Below are 15,234 nucleotides of genomic sequence, written 5' to 3'. Positions count from 1 at the left end.
TCCCGCACTCCTCTCCTATTCCCTGCCCCAACAATCCAAGCGCATAGGGTAGAGGTGACGCCTTTGGCCGCAGCTTTTCAGCGTCTGCTGACGTAGGGTCCTCGTATTCTTCAAGTTCTCCTGACGGGCACAAACACTTCTGGGATCGAAGCGCACAACGGATGTTGTCGATTGCCGCGGATCGCCAATGCCGCCGCTGCCGTGGGAGTGCACTGGCGCTCGTGCAGTACCGGCGACCTGATGCCACTCCTGGCGCAAAGTGTCGACTCATCCAGCCCAGGCGGCGACTTCATACAGCCGAGGGACCTTGAGAGGAAGGGTCGGGGTAGGCAAGGCAAGGCAAGGCAATGCAAGGCTAGGCTGACTAGCTGGTTGTCCTTTCCCACTGGGCACAGTCGAACATACGGGGGTGGGCGGGGGCTTGCATCTCCACCTGAGAAGAGGCCGCCAGCAACAGGCATATCCACCTCCATCAGCCCTTCCGTTGTTTCACAAATAAGATCTTTTCAATACAGAGTAATGATGATGATGATAATGATAAAATAATTATTAAAAGGATAATACTAATACTAATGATAATAATTATAATAGTAATTGAAATGATAATGATGATAATATTAATGATAGTAGTAATAGTCATGATACTAGTAATGGTAATAGTAATAGTAATGATGATAATCATGATAATCATATAACACAAAATAACAATGATTATAATTATATAATAACAATAATAATGATAATAACACCAACAATGTAATTAGTGATAATGATGACGTAATATTCTTGTATATGTATTTATGTGTTTATTTGTTACGTAGTTTTGATTTGGCTATACCATTGTAAATATGGCATCGGGAAAAAATGGTTTGCCCCTCCCCTTCCCCCCATGATTCCCAAAGGAGCAAGGGACTATTTCGCCTCGAGGTCAGCCCCAGGCCGCTGACACGATACCTGGCGTCCTGTGATCAGCAACATTTCCAACTTGTTTAGTTGTCCGCACCACTCTGCACCCGCTCTGACGACAGCATCGCTGTCTCTTCACGCCCAAGCTGAACTCTGGCTCTCGCTGCACATCCTTTCGTCCCAGTGTTTGCCAAGGGTGTTTTCTCTCCTTACACTCACACGAGGAGGGCCTACGGTCGAGGAGCCCCGTCTCGAGAACCCTTCTTCAGAACTGTCTTCTGCGTAGTTTTCTGTGGAGGAAAATGTTTCCCGTAGAAAGTCAGACACTAAACCCTTTCCAACTAACACTATACACCTTTTAAACCATCCCAAACAGGAAGATTAATGATCTACGATCCACTCCTATCTTCACAATTCCCCAGTGCAGCCCTCCCTGTGAAAGATTCTTCCCTGATCATATTGCCTCCCTCACTCCCTCCCTCCCTCCCCACCTGCTGAACTGCTGGTTCTCTTTTCAGGACTCAGGCAAATCCCTAGCCTGAGACATTGTTTAGATATCTCAAGCAGGAATATGCTAGGCAGCATCTGGAAAAATAATACTAAATATTTTGTTCCTTTTTAATACGTTCAGTTTCTAATATATTTTCTTATTGATGTAATATCATTGCTAGGGAAAATTGGTCGTCCCGAAATCCCTGGACAGTGGAAGGAGAAGGGGGCGGTTGAGGGGCGTGGGATTTCTCATACATCGGGAAATTGATGAAGGAGGATAGCTGCAGTTGGGAGCCAAAGTCCAGGAAATTTGGGACTCCAGCCGGGACCACGCACGTTCCCTTATAGTTGAACGTGCAATCTCGAAGGACCAGAGAAATGTTTTTTAAAAAGGGGAGATGGGGGGGGGGATAGGAGAAGGGGGGGAGCAAACTCGTGTAAATCACAGTCCTAGGGCTAATTAAACAGAACTTACTGCACTGATTCTATTATGATTTGTCTCCACATTCAGTGGCATGCAATTGATATTCAACAATTTTTATCTTCAATAAATGTATCATGAAAACTGTTTCACAGTGATTCACTTAACTAACTAGGAAAGATACAACACACTTATATGGTTGGAAACATCCTATCTGGCTAGCCCTGCGCGCTCTAAGACCTAGCTAAAATATTATGATACCTCTGATTATTTCTTCGTTCTCTACTGTAATAGTGCACTGACTGGTAACGTCTTCAGATGAGTGAATACCTTCAGGTGAACCTGATGATCTCGATATTCGTAGATCCATGTGTTGCATAGGGGCGGCGGGAACCAAGCCTGTCCTTAGTCGAAAGCACCGAACACGTGTGGGGAAGGGGAATCGAGCCCAAGGATTTCATTTCCCCGATTTCGTCGATCTTTCCGCACTTCGTTCACACTCTAGAAGTCAGTTTTCCTGAATACGTAAGTTCAACGTATTGAAACATTGGAGTGGGGCTGGCAATGACCCCCGACTGAACGTGTAGATTCTGATTTCGGGGACCGTCACGAAGCACTTTTTTTTTTTCTGTAAGTTTCCGGGACACACTAAACACGATTCACTGTAACGCGATTGGCGATAGCCAACGACGGGAATATTTTGTTCATGTTCGTGGGTATTTGCTCATTGTCGAGGTTTAAGGTCCTCAGAGGACGTGTTCTATGGGAGCGTCGGGTGCCTACTACCACGACGTGATACTAGTGGCACTAAGCATGAGGCACAGTATGGTGTTTTTTGGCGGGCATTTTTCCAATCGTTAAATTGCGAGAGGAATGCGATGCAACGTCTGGGCAGAAGTTGAGGCAATTCTAATAGTTTTGTGAGGTAGTTACTAGTTACGAGAAAGGGACACATGATCCTAACTAGCCTAATTAAAACTAGCCTAGACGAGAAGTGGCAAGCGCGCAGGTGGGGGGGTATGTAACGCAGCGGACCCTCCAACCAAAACAATGAGAAATAAAATAAAATGGTAATACATAGGTAAAATGCATCAATCATAATCACAAAATACAAGAATGCAAAAATATAATGTGAATTAGTTAAAACTAATTGAGAAGTTGAGACGTTTCAATATTAACATAATAGCACCTGTGATGACTTCGATCATGAGCCTACGAAGACATCCTGGAAGACGAGGGGTGGGGGAGATTCCTGAGTCAAATAGAAGATACTTAAGACTCGATGAGGCACTGCAACCAATTAGCGCTAAACTCTCACAACGGTTGCTGGGGAGAAGGGGGAGCAAAAATACCAAGAAATAGTTACTGGAGACCTTAAGACTTCCAGCGCTTCCATAGAGCGAAGGAAAAGTAATAGCTGAAGGGGCTGAAAAGAGACGAAAGAAAATGTGAAGCACTAAGCAGTGTTTCACAAAGCCAAAGTTGTGATATTAGTTAGATTTAGCACAATTATGCTAAATCTGGCCACTCCGGTCTGGTCTAGCACAAGTGGCACTTTTCTTGATGCCTACTGCAAGCCAGATCCCGTGGGAAAGTGTCTTTCTCGGATGTACAGCCCCGAGAGGTCTGCATTCTGTCCCCGGGACGTGCCCCAAGATGTCTCTTTCCATATATCAGCCTTAAACCCCTTTCCTCTACTTTCCACGCAAGCAGAACTGACAATCGATGGCAGATCTCTTTCTACTCCTCCTCCTCCTCTTCATACCAGCCAGGCCCGTATATACTATGTAAGTTCTGTGTAGTCACTAATTTAGGAACTTAAGTGAAATCCCTACGGACCAGACTCACGCATCATTCTTTGATTGTACAAATTTTACGATTTCACCTCTTCGGTTCAGTATTTTCCTCAATCAGGAAGAGGGAGAGAGAGAGAGATGTCCGGAGATCGAGTGTGCCAGCCCCTCGGGACTGCACCTCCAGATGAATTTGACGGCCTTTGAAAATAAGTATCAGGGAGATGATTCTCTCTGCTGCCCATCATGCAGGACGACCTCCAATAGGTGTCCGTCAACGGCCCCCAGATTAATTTGTCTGAGGGAGGAGTGGAGGTCTCTCTTTAGGGGAGTTTTAGAGTTGGAGTCGGGGAGTGAAGCGTAGATTATTGCTACATTTAATTTTTCTACAAACTACAATTCTACTGATTCTATAATCTACGCCATCTTCCTAACACCATACTTATAAACACAGATCAAAATAACCATAAAGAGATATATACCCCCTTTTGAGCCAGGCGTGTTTTGTATAAAGAGGGGTGTTGGGGATGACCCTCTGATGTATGGTGAGAAGGGTGCTACCGTGGGGCAGCAAGAGGCTGAGGACCACTGCCTCAGCCTCCATTTTCCCCTGTCTCTAGTTAGCCTTGCCCCATGTGTCTGACAACATTTTTGTTTCTCTTGCAGTGCTGATGTAGGCGACGTACGTCGTGATGGTGGGTGTTCCCGGCCTAAGGGGTGTGGTTAACGCGGCTGGAGGCGTGGGTGAAGGTGTAGGAGGAGGAGGAGGAGGAGGGGGAGGTGGAGGTGGAGGTGGAGGTGGAGGCGGCGGCGATGGAGGTGGACAAGGCGAGGACGACCTGCGGCGAGCTGCGGCACAGGGTGACGCGGCAGCTGTGCGCAGGCTACTCGAACAAGGAGTCGACGTCAACTGTGTCGACGAGGTGAGTGTTTCAGACGCTTGCTTTCCGGGTAAAGGCTAGATTATGACTGATCCATATGCAGCTGGTACCACCAATCATTACATAGTGACAAGGGACAATGTACACGGCCAACCAGTGACTCCATCTCACACAGTAAATACATAGGAAACATGACATATTTGAGGATAACACAACATGTCAGCTAAGAGAAAGACTGAATACCTGACCAATATGAAAAACTTATCGCCACCTCCGAATGGACTGTTGTTGCTGACCCTGTGAGATATCCAGATGGTTCCTGTAAGCCATGAAACCTGTGCGGTTGACAGCCTTCTCTCCCTGTTACTGAACAGTACTTCACCACAAAACCTGTTTGCTTGTTGTCATAAATAGTGTCACAACTATTCAAGTTTTATGGCATGCCGATAGTAACCTGTACTCGTTTCCCTCGACTTTCTGTGTGTACTGTCCCACGCCGGAATGTCAGTCGCACATACGAATGCAGACGTCTTTTTCCTCCCGCAACTTACCTCCAACCTCCATTTCAATAACTAGAATATGACTTCGTTTACAAAAACCTAGACTTCTCTAAGGACATTTCAACAGTATGTCTAACATTCGTTTAGGTTATCTCTTCGTTTATCATTCAACTTTGCTACATGACAGAAAGATAATTTGATATTTGGACATTTGAAAAGTAAGATATTGTGATCGAAGTCATTTTCACTCAGACGAGCTCTAAATGGTCGTCGCTGGTAAAGCCCGTGGAAGCCCAGTGTAGATAACCTTTTACTCCAGTGGTTCATGACCGATTCGCCATCCACACCTGTCTGTCCCTGACCTATCTTTTTGTCGTTGGGCCTTTTCGTTCTCCTGGAAGGTATTTTCCAGATACTTCCTCACATTCCTCTTCCAACCATATCTTGGACAACTCACAGGTTCCCTTTCTTCCACTCACCCCAGTTTACTATTTATGATTTCCTTTCATCTTCCCCTCTTGCACACCAATTTACCATTTACACGGCGTAATCTAATTTTAAATTTGGAAGATATTGCCGTCTCAGCGACGCATGAAGGTGTAGACTTTTTTATACCACCCGACTGGATTTATTCCAGTACTATTTCATAGCACAGCATGCGATATATATATATATATATGTATATATATATATATATATAATATGTATATATATATATATATATATATATGTATATATATATATATATATATATATATATATATAATTTTTTTTTTTTTTTTTTTTTTTACCACCAAGGATTCTCACTGAGCAGTACTGTCCTTTATCTAGGCGGCATTGTCTTATGATCAATTTATCATTTTTTTTTCTAACAATTGCCAAATTATACTTTTAGCATGCGCACAACATATTTTCCTTTTAAAGTCCTCAAAACACTTCCGGAGTTTCCACAGTTTCCCATTTTCCGTCCCGAAGCATTACCAAGATTCGTTTGCTTCTATGGATCAATTTTATTCACTTATTCACTTTTTCTGCAGAATTTTTGGCCATTTTCTCAAACTAAATATAAGAAAAGTAAGGGTATCACTACATTATGGTTCAGGGTCGGGTGTGGGAAGTAATAGTCCACTGCGCAACGACAATATCGTGGTAGAGACGATAATCTCGTTTTAATTGACCAGGTAATTGGAGATCAGACTATCGCTGTCGTCTTGTAGATAAAAAGCGCTCGATCAATATTACCGGCTTCGGCATCACCGCTATGCCGACAAAGTCTTCGTAGTGCACAAGACATTGTTTTCTTCTACAAATCCTCTTTTCAATAAATCAGTACATTTGCGATGAAACAATGTTTATACCACATAATCTCAATGTTTTTCTCAAATTCTTACATAGTAGGGATGTGTTTTATGTGGAGATCCGTCTTAGACACTGGAAAATACAGCAGATTATATCGTATTTGGGTTGACACTAATGATAAAATGTCCATTTCTGCCCAGTGAGGTATATTAGTTCTGGCGCGGTCTGGTGACATTGCAATTAATTTTACCTTTCAATAGAAATAACAACATACCCATATGTTGTTTCTACAGTGCGGATACAGTCCGTTGCAGCGCGCAGCTTGCGAGGGTTATGTGCAGACTGTCCATCTCCTTCTGAAGCACCACGCAGCCGTTGACCATCAGGATGATCAGGTGAGCGAGTATAGTGACCAGGTTCTGTCTATGAGAATCAACACCATGTGAGATCGAAACCTTTATTGGTACGACGTATCGCTTGTACAGCTTTTTCAAGTACAGACGTATGGCAAACACTCTGAGTACATATAGGCCGACGGGGAAGGAACTGGGAGAGGTATTCAGGGTGGGGTGGGTGGTAGGTGGAAGGGCGGAGGGGGGGGGTGAGTTCTGTCTACCGTCACATGTCTGCCATGTGCCTACTAAACCGTCATGTAATTTACCATGGTACTGGATACCGTGCTCGACTCGTGAAGTTGTTACTCCCGACAGATGAGAGCTCAGAGTTCATTTAGTCCGATCAATGCTGAATGTATAGAGGCTCATGTGTGTGTGTGTGTAAATGGGAAGAGATGATAATATTACAGAAATGTTTCGTTATACTTTCTTAACATTTCTTCGTTTTATATTGTTCTCATATCGGCCAGCTAGAGGTTACTGCTTCATTGTTATTATTTTTATCTATTTATTTATTTTCTATTGTGCTGTTGTGCATCTTGGACCTTTTGGATATTTTTCTCTGTCGACATGAAGACTCTCCACCTTCTGTCCTAACCGGTGGGCAAGGTGAGGAAAAGTAATCTCATGTCATATCTCATCTCATGAACCCTTTATCTCATGAGTCCTCCATCTCATGAGTAGTCCATCCCATGACTAGTCCATCTCACGAGTAGTCCACCCTTCCTTATTCCAAATCCTCTTGTATCTTTTACCGAAGCCTCAACGCCACTCCAGTACTTGTGGCGGACAAGAGTGACCCGGTTTTTTGATTATGAAGTTAAATTATCTCAGTTTGGATACTAGTCTGGAAGAGGGGACCAATTCTACCGCAGACAAACCAGAGTTCGTTAAAATATTATAGGTTGTAATTCCATGTGAGGGAGGTCCGTGTTGCCCCATAAGGCAAGGTAAAGTGAGGTAAGAGAAGGCTGCTGAATGCTAAAGCTTTTCAGAAGATAAATATTGTTGAACCTTGATACAACCGAAGGAGCAGAGAGAGGGACAGATTCTATTAAATGCATTGAATATGCTTAGTGCAATAATATAGGTCTTCCCATAACATAAAAAAATAGCTTTTAGTCAGAAAGGTTAGATCATCAGTAATAAGTCCTTTTTGTAAAATAGAAATGGCGATCAGATAAGTTTTCCTGTCGAGGGTTAAAAAAAAAAAATGAAGCAGAATATGAAGGTGCACGACGGTTGAATGCAGGTATACTTCCAGCATGAGATGGAAGAGGATGTTGACAGACACTGAATAATTTTCATACGGAAGGAGTAAACACTAGATTAGGGAGGGCAACAGAAAGAAGGGTTAATAGAAATTAAAAGTGACTCAGAATTCCTCTTCGAGTAAAGTTTAATCTCCAATTACCAATGGTTAGTGGTGCCACTTATGTCATTAACTTATGCAGTCAATATCTCATACGAAGTTGTACGTCCCAATGACTTCTTAACTTCCCGTAATCGCCGTATTTTATCTATTGGTTACATACTTTATTAACTCCGTCATATCCTCAGCCTCTAACTTGTAGTAAGATTTTACCATTCAAACACTCTTGCACATCCCCCTTCCTCAGTACTCGCAAAGTTTTACTTTTTAGTCTTATATTGACCTTTCTTCGTCCCTGTCCCCATGCTTGGATCCGCCCTGCCTCAGCACGGGAACACGGCTCTCCACGAAGCTGCTTGGAAGGGTTACTCCCAGACGGCCGAGGTGTTGCTGAAGAACAAGGCCAATGTCTACATCAAGAACAAAGGGGGCTTCGCGCCCCTCCACCTCACCTGCCAGAATGGACACAACCAGACTTGCCGGGTCCTCCTCCTGGCAGGATGTAAGCCCGATCTAAAAAACAACGTAGGTATTGTGCCATCAATGGGGGTATTTGCACTAATGCATTTAATGGGTATATTTGCAATGATGAGTTTATTGGGGATACTTCCAACTATGCATTAGTGGGGATATTTGCAACAATGCATCTAGTGCGGATATTTGCAATAATGTATTTAGTTAATACTGTTTCTTTCACCTTTTGTCTTCTTGCTTTCCCTCCGACTAGTATGGCGACACTCCTTTGCACACGGCTGCCCGTTACGGCCACGCTGGCGTCACGAGGATTTTGCTCTCGGCGCGTGCGACCGTCCATGAAATGAACAAGGTAAGATTAGGGATAGCTGAGGCACATGGAAAGACTGAATAAGGAAAGACTAGCGAAAAGTGTGGAAAGCAGAGGTGGATAGAATTAATTTGAGGGAAAGACCAAGAATGAGATGGATGGATGGATGGATGGATGGAGTGAAGGGGGCCTTGGAAAAAAGGGGAATGTCTGTTGAGCAGGGAAGGTATCAAAAGATAGGTATCAGTGGAGAATAGTTGTGAATGGACGACAAGTTGACGCGGCATAAAAGGATTTCTCCTCGTCTTCTATATTTTCGCATATGAATCGGTGGGGGTAAACCAGTCTAGGCTCTGGGCCTTGCTGTGAATGTGCTGTATCTTGCAGGTCCCTTAGAACTTTGGTTTCAATGATTGTGCCGCATAATTACTGTCTCCTTGATCCCATTTCAGAATGGGGACACGGCCCTTCACATAGCGGCAGCCATGGGTAGAAGGAAACTCACCAAGATTCTCCTTGAAGCTGCTGCCAATCAGTCCATTCGTAACAAAGTAAGTTTTTATTGAAGGTTTGGTGGTCACCGTTTTCTTTCACTACCACGTTACTTCTACTGTTGTTGCTAAACTAAGCCAGCCCTCCTGCTGCATTTATTACTTTCTGTTACTTTAATAACATAATTTTGTATACTGATGCTAATTACCGTATGCATACGTTTCTTTTTATTATAGAAAAGGCTTCCATTAATTACCTCTGTTAATGTCATGTAGTGAAGACCCGAGTTACGTCACTCTCTACTTACGTCAGTTCGAAGCTATGGCAGTCCAATACTAAGGCATTTTAAACCATAGATTAAGAAAGAAATAGCACATTTCTAGATCCTGTGCTCAGCTAAATTCATAATCTGAACACATTATTTGATTAGATAAATTATGTCTGTTTAAATATAAGTCTTATTAGCTTCCCAAATATGAATCTAATTTATTTCATTCTGTTGTGACTTCATTAATAGCAATACTACTCTTCTCTATTATTTACAGCAACATGAGACTCCTGAGGACATTGCCAAGCGGAAGGACTTCACCCAAATACTCGAAATACTGAGGAATCCTCCACCAATTGTTACGCCCGAAGAGAGACTTCAGCAGGAGCAAGAGCAAAAGAAAAGAGAAGCAAAGGAAGTTAAGGCAAAATCCAAAAACGATAAGAAGAGGGAAAAGACCAACGATAGTGGGACCTCGAGTAAAGACAGCAGTACTCGGCATAAGGAGAAGAAAAAGGTTAACTAGTTACCACTATTAAACATCTTCGCTTGTGTGTGTGTGTGTTTACCTAATTGTAATATACAGGAAAGGAACTACGCTCGTGGGGTACTGTCTCCTTTTCTACGTTGTACCTAGTTTTGAATTCACTTATAGTTTTAGCTTGGGCCGTGTAAGCTTCTAAACTGTTCCAGGAGTTGATACAACTGTATGGGAAATTGTGTTTCTTGACATCATTTAGACATGTGGTCTTTTAAAAAAAATCCCAAGATCTCGTTACTCTCCTCCGTCTCAAACCAAGAGATCTTCTCTGTCAGTTTTATCTATTCTCTTGAATGACTTGAACACAACTATGAACTACGAAGTCGTCCCTCTTTCTTTACTCCTCGTTCAGAGTTGTACAAGGACACCAAAGATGTTGAGGAGGGTGCGGATGAGGAGGATGGCATTGGATGTAGAGGATGGCATTGGATGTAATGGAGTTTGTGTCACAGTAAGCAACTGCAATCCATCCAATTGATTCATCAACGTTCAGAAGGAAGCACTTCCCAGTTGTGATAAGGAATTCGGCTGAAACAGACTCATATGGTCAAGAGAGGGGGTGTCCTTCTTCGGCGGACTACAACTTACGTTGCTGACTCGGCTGTTGCAGTATCTGGCATTGTTTGCAGGGACTAACTGTGCTGGCGATGTCAGCATTGATGCCTGACCTCCAGTCCGTTTGCTTTGCCTGCGATTGGTGACTCCAGTTCCGTGATGACTGAAATGGAAGGAAGCATGTCAGCGCACTCCTACAAAGGGCTTGGGGCCTCCACGAGAATTAACGTGCTAGCGAGGCAGAGCCTTCCTCTGGGAGAGGAAGGCTTCTTTAAGATCGTTCGGGGTGCTGAGGGAACCTCTTTTTACGAGTGCGACGTCGCTAGTGGAGGCTGCATGACGTAGTTCTTCGAATACCGGGTAGGTCAAGTATGGAAGGGTTGACGTAATCTCGAGCGTGGGGGTCAGAGTGAGAGAGAGCGTGTGACGTAAAAAATCGCGAGATACTACGTCAGAGATGCAGATGGCACCGTACCGTCGGGGTGTCGCCAACACCCTCAATGATAGTCGGATCCGCTATCGCGTCAAGATCTTTCTTGACGGCTTCTTGGTAGACATGCAGAATCTATCTGTCCAGGTAAGGATTCGCCGGTACCCTGCCTGCAGTTCGAGAAAATCAGACGCGTTGCATTACTTCTTGAAGTACTGTTGTAGTTTGGGCAGCGTCGAAGGGCAGCGACGAAGTGCATGGTACTTGTATGATGTGGTCCTGAATAACCATGAACTCCTTGCGGAGATACGACCATAAAGTGGCGAACTGCTGCTTTTGCTGAAGGGTGTGAAACTTACTGAGAAGGGCAAAGTCCTGACACCTACTATACCACACATCAAACTCCTTTATGAAGAAATCATGGGGCAGGAGAGAGGGAGTCTTGACAATCTTCTTCAGTGAAGTGTGAAAATAGGAGCTTGCATCTATAGAATTCTCTATCCAGGGATCATTCAAGCAAGGAAGTATTTTATCTATTGTTGTTATCGTTCGATAACGTCCATCAGCTCTATAGATACAGAGGAAGGATGGGTGGTGAGGGTTGGGTTGGTTGGGGATGTGAGTCTGGGTCACTGACTGGTTGGCATACCTCAGCCTACCATCCTGACCTCGAGGAAGTTCTGTACACACAGCCTTTGTGTGTGGCAAGAGTCCTGTACATGCATGAACCAATCTTTCCTTTTATTCCTTTTCCCACTAATCCTTGGCACAAAAATTTCCAGAGTTGTATACAGTTAAGAAGATTTCCCATTCCTTTTCTGTCGCTCTTGTGACTAAATTCTCTCCAATTTACTTCAAAAAATTATCTCAAACCCATCATTGGTCCTTGTCATACTGCTTATATGTTGTATATTTCTCCTATTTGATGAATGTCTTACTCTTTGAATAAGATTTTAATATAATAACTCCTTTAGAAGTCTAGTCTTTTTATATAGGTTTATATCTCGTAATAAGAACATTCACATTCATACTCATACTGATTACAATAAAACTTTAATCAATGACAGCACAAATCAGAGCACAAAGACGGGAAGCGGCGTGGGGTTGCCCGTGGGGATGTAAAGCCTGTAGACTGGTCACCATATGGATGTCATTACTATCCACCCACATCAGAGTTCCCTATTCCTGATCTTGACTCCCTTCCAAAAGAACCACTTTCAACTGGTGAACAATATTTCATTGATCTGGCTGGCAATATAAAAAAGGTAGGTCACCTATTTAATGAGTTACCTTTAACATGTCTTATTGTCTATCTACTGTATATACCAAGGGCCTTTTCTCCCATATAAAAGAGCTAGTCAGCCAAGGCATGCACCCACTCCCACCCATTCCCCTCCCATCCACCACCCATTCCCCTCCCATCCACCACCCATTGTTTCCCTCTTCCCTTAACTCCCCATTTATTAACTCTTAATTACAACATATTTTATTGTAATTATAATATATGCTGCTGTGGTAATTATCAATTATTATGAGTGGTATTTTTGCTAGTACAGTAGTTGATTCTAATGTTTAATTACCATCAGTCCATCAGTCAATGTCTTTACCACATCACATATATCAGATCTCTATAGATATTTGCATTGTTTATGACGTTTCTGTAGAGGACACTCTAATATAAATCTAGATCAAGAAAAAGTACCAATGCATGAAGGTATGAACTTATTATTCACATGTTAACTACCATTCATCAACAAGTACTAAGGTATATACTGGTTACAGGGCCCAGTGGGTGTTGGATACACTTGTTATTGTGCCCCTTTCTTTAAGAATGTTGAACACAAGTTAGAAGCAGATAAGGTGGCCCTGATGGACCACATTGATGCAGCACATGACAAATTGGATGCAAAGATGACACGACTGGAACATAAAACCAAGTCACATATCCAACACCTCAGTGACACAGTTAATGTCAAGGTATGTTTAATTTGAATTGGAAGTGCAAAAGTACTTTCAATAGCTCATAAATATTGTCCATCAGTTGTTCTCCACCTTCTTTGAGTATCCATTTGAATATCCCATCTGGTCTTGTGGCCCATCTCACATCAAGGGTCTCCAGTAATATATGTACAGTACTTCCACTTTCATATAATTTAACACATTTTCAGTTGTTTCGTTTCTCCTCAAAGTCATTTTCCTTTGTGAACAATTGGAAACTGTTGTTCATTATTTCAGCTTGCTTTTTTGTTTCATTATGTATGATCCCACCTGCTTTTAGCATGGACATTCCTTCTCTATGTTTCAGCATGCCATTTACAAAATGTGTGTATTTGTTTGTGGTCTGTTATTATTGTTTGCTTATTTATTCTTTATTCATACTTCAGCTAGCTCAAGAACGTGATGAATGTCAGCAGCGAATGGACCGGCTTCGCAACAGTCGAGACCGACAGACTGAGGCTCGTTCAGCAGCATTGCAATCATGGGTTGAAAAGAAACTTGCAAACTCAAGAGATCACCTGGATGGGGACCATCGTCCATCTTCAAGGACATACGCTTGCAGGGGATATATGAGGAGAGTTAGAAATCCCTTAGTTGGAGTTTTCCCTTTGACAAGGTATGATGAGTCTTCAGGTTCGTCTTTTCACATGTGTAAACTAAAATGTACAACTCCAACAATACATACATACATATACCAAGGCTTTTTCCCCTTACAAGGGAGGTAGTCAAAAAGGAAAAGGCATAAAATCATTCCCACCCATTCCATCCAACAATAACATATTTAATTTTTTTTTTTTTTCAGATCCCGATCTGAAGAAGCTCTGTCTGAATATCGAGACCAAAGTGTTCCCCTGACAGAGGAACCTTTGTATAAGGGCCTACGAGTTTTGGACCATCCCACCTCCATGTACAATATTCCTCAGCGCCTATGTGAAGAGGATGACAGTCTCATATATGACTCATCCAATCAAAGCCCAGCTCGCAAGCATTCAGCAGAAAACCGAAGTCATTCAATAGATGGAAGTCATGGTTCAAGAGGGGAGGGTGTGCCCAAGAGTCCTCTGAATCATTCTGTTGAAATTAGGAATTTTCAGAAACCAGAGATGATTAGTGGAGTTGTACCCAGAAGCAAAGAAATTTTGAATAGGTCCACAAGTAGTAGTAATATTGGAGAGCAGAACTCTGTGACAGAGTATAAGTCCTCTTCATGTTCATCTCCACATAAATCTGCTTCACCTCTTAATATGGTACCCAATTCACCACTAAGCAAACTACGAGATCGGCTTAAGGTGTCTTCTAAAGAGAGTAGCTTGGAAACATCTTCAATCCCTCAAAAACACAAAGATAAGCCTCCTATCAGTAATAAACAAAATGAAAATGTTGTGCTTCCTTCAACAAACGACTTACCTCGAGCAGTAGATAATCTCCATGTCTCATCTATGTATTACAATTCTAGTGGAGTGAAGTCCAAGACCCAGAACCCAAACCAGGAGATGTGTGATAGTAATATGGGTAGTGTTGCACAGTCTGCTGCTTTTGGAGGCTGGGCAGGAGACCGGACTAGTAATAAATGTTATGACTACCGCTCTGGTAACCCTTACATGTTTAGCAATATGAAGGGTGGAGGATGTGATGGTGAAGTCTATGGTGCCAAAGAGGGAGGAACCCAAAGGTCCAAGGTAAAAATGGAGCCTAGTGTCTTAAGTCAACCCAGCCAAGTATCTATTTCTGATGAACCACAGCAGCAATATTCAGCAAATCCCAAACCCAGGATTCAGCAAAATCCACAGTCAACCCAAGGCAATTTCTCAGTGCACCATCCAGGGGAAGCAGCTACTTGTACACAGAATTATGGGAGTAGTGGCCATCAGTCTGATACATATCATGCACAACCAATTCATACCAAAACTATCCATGCCCAACTTGTCCATGCTCAAACAGTTCATGCCCAGCCCGTCCATACACAGCCTGTTCATGCACCTGTTCATGCACACTCCGTCAGTACGCAGGAAGACCATGATGGTTCAACTTACCTTGATATGGACAGGTAGATCAGACTTGAACATGGGATTTCAAGCATGAAACTGAAAAAAATTAATCATAGTTA

The 15,234-nt window shown here is 42.9% G+C and overlaps 1 protein-coding gene across 4 annotated transcripts in view; it reads left to right on the top strand.

Annotated features, from left to right (window-relative positions):
- The window catches only part of dgo (ankyrin repeat domain containing protein 6 diego), a 65,763-nt gene that overhangs the window by 46,859 nt on the left and 3,670 nt on the right, over positions 1 to 15,234 (top strand). For 2 of the 4 annotated variants that reach the window (XM_076179997.1, XM_076179996.1), the window contains 10 exons: positions 4,279 to 4,535; positions 6,586 to 6,687; positions 8,387 to 8,584; positions 8,787 to 8,885; positions 9,296 to 9,394; positions 9,881 to 10,120; positions 12,197 to 12,394; positions 12,912 to 13,106; positions 13,514 to 13,743; positions 13,930 to 15,174. In XM_076179997.1, the coding sequence (XP_076036112.1) occupies positions 4,305 to 4,535; positions 6,586 to 6,687; positions 8,387 to 8,584; positions 8,787 to 8,885; positions 9,296 to 9,394; positions 9,881 to 10,120; positions 12,197 to 12,394; positions 12,912 to 13,106; positions 13,514 to 13,743; positions 13,930 to 15,174 (2,837 nt within the window). In that variant the 5' untranslated portion in view covers positions 4,279 to 4,304. The remainder of the gene's footprint in view (positions 1 to 4,278; positions 4,536 to 6,585; positions 6,688 to 8,386; positions 8,585 to 8,786; positions 8,886 to 9,295; positions 9,395 to 9,880; positions 10,121 to 12,196; positions 12,395 to 12,911; positions 13,107 to 13,513; positions 13,744 to 13,929; positions 15,175 to 15,234) is intronic. The other 2 variants (XM_076179998.1, XM_076179999.1) reach the window with 2 other exon arrangements.

The sequence above is a fragment of the Oratosquilla oratoria genome, chromosome 43, assembly GCF_046742065.1.
Source record: "Oratosquilla oratoria isolate Oo_2021 chromosome 43, ASM4674206v1, whole genome shotgun sequence".
Lineage (NCBI taxonomy): Eukaryota > Metazoa > Arthropoda > Malacostraca > Stomatopoda > Squillidae > Oratosquilla > Oratosquilla oratoria.
The sequence above is the reverse complement of the archived record's forward strand: the minus strand, read 5'-3'. Positions and strand labels throughout refer to the sequence as shown.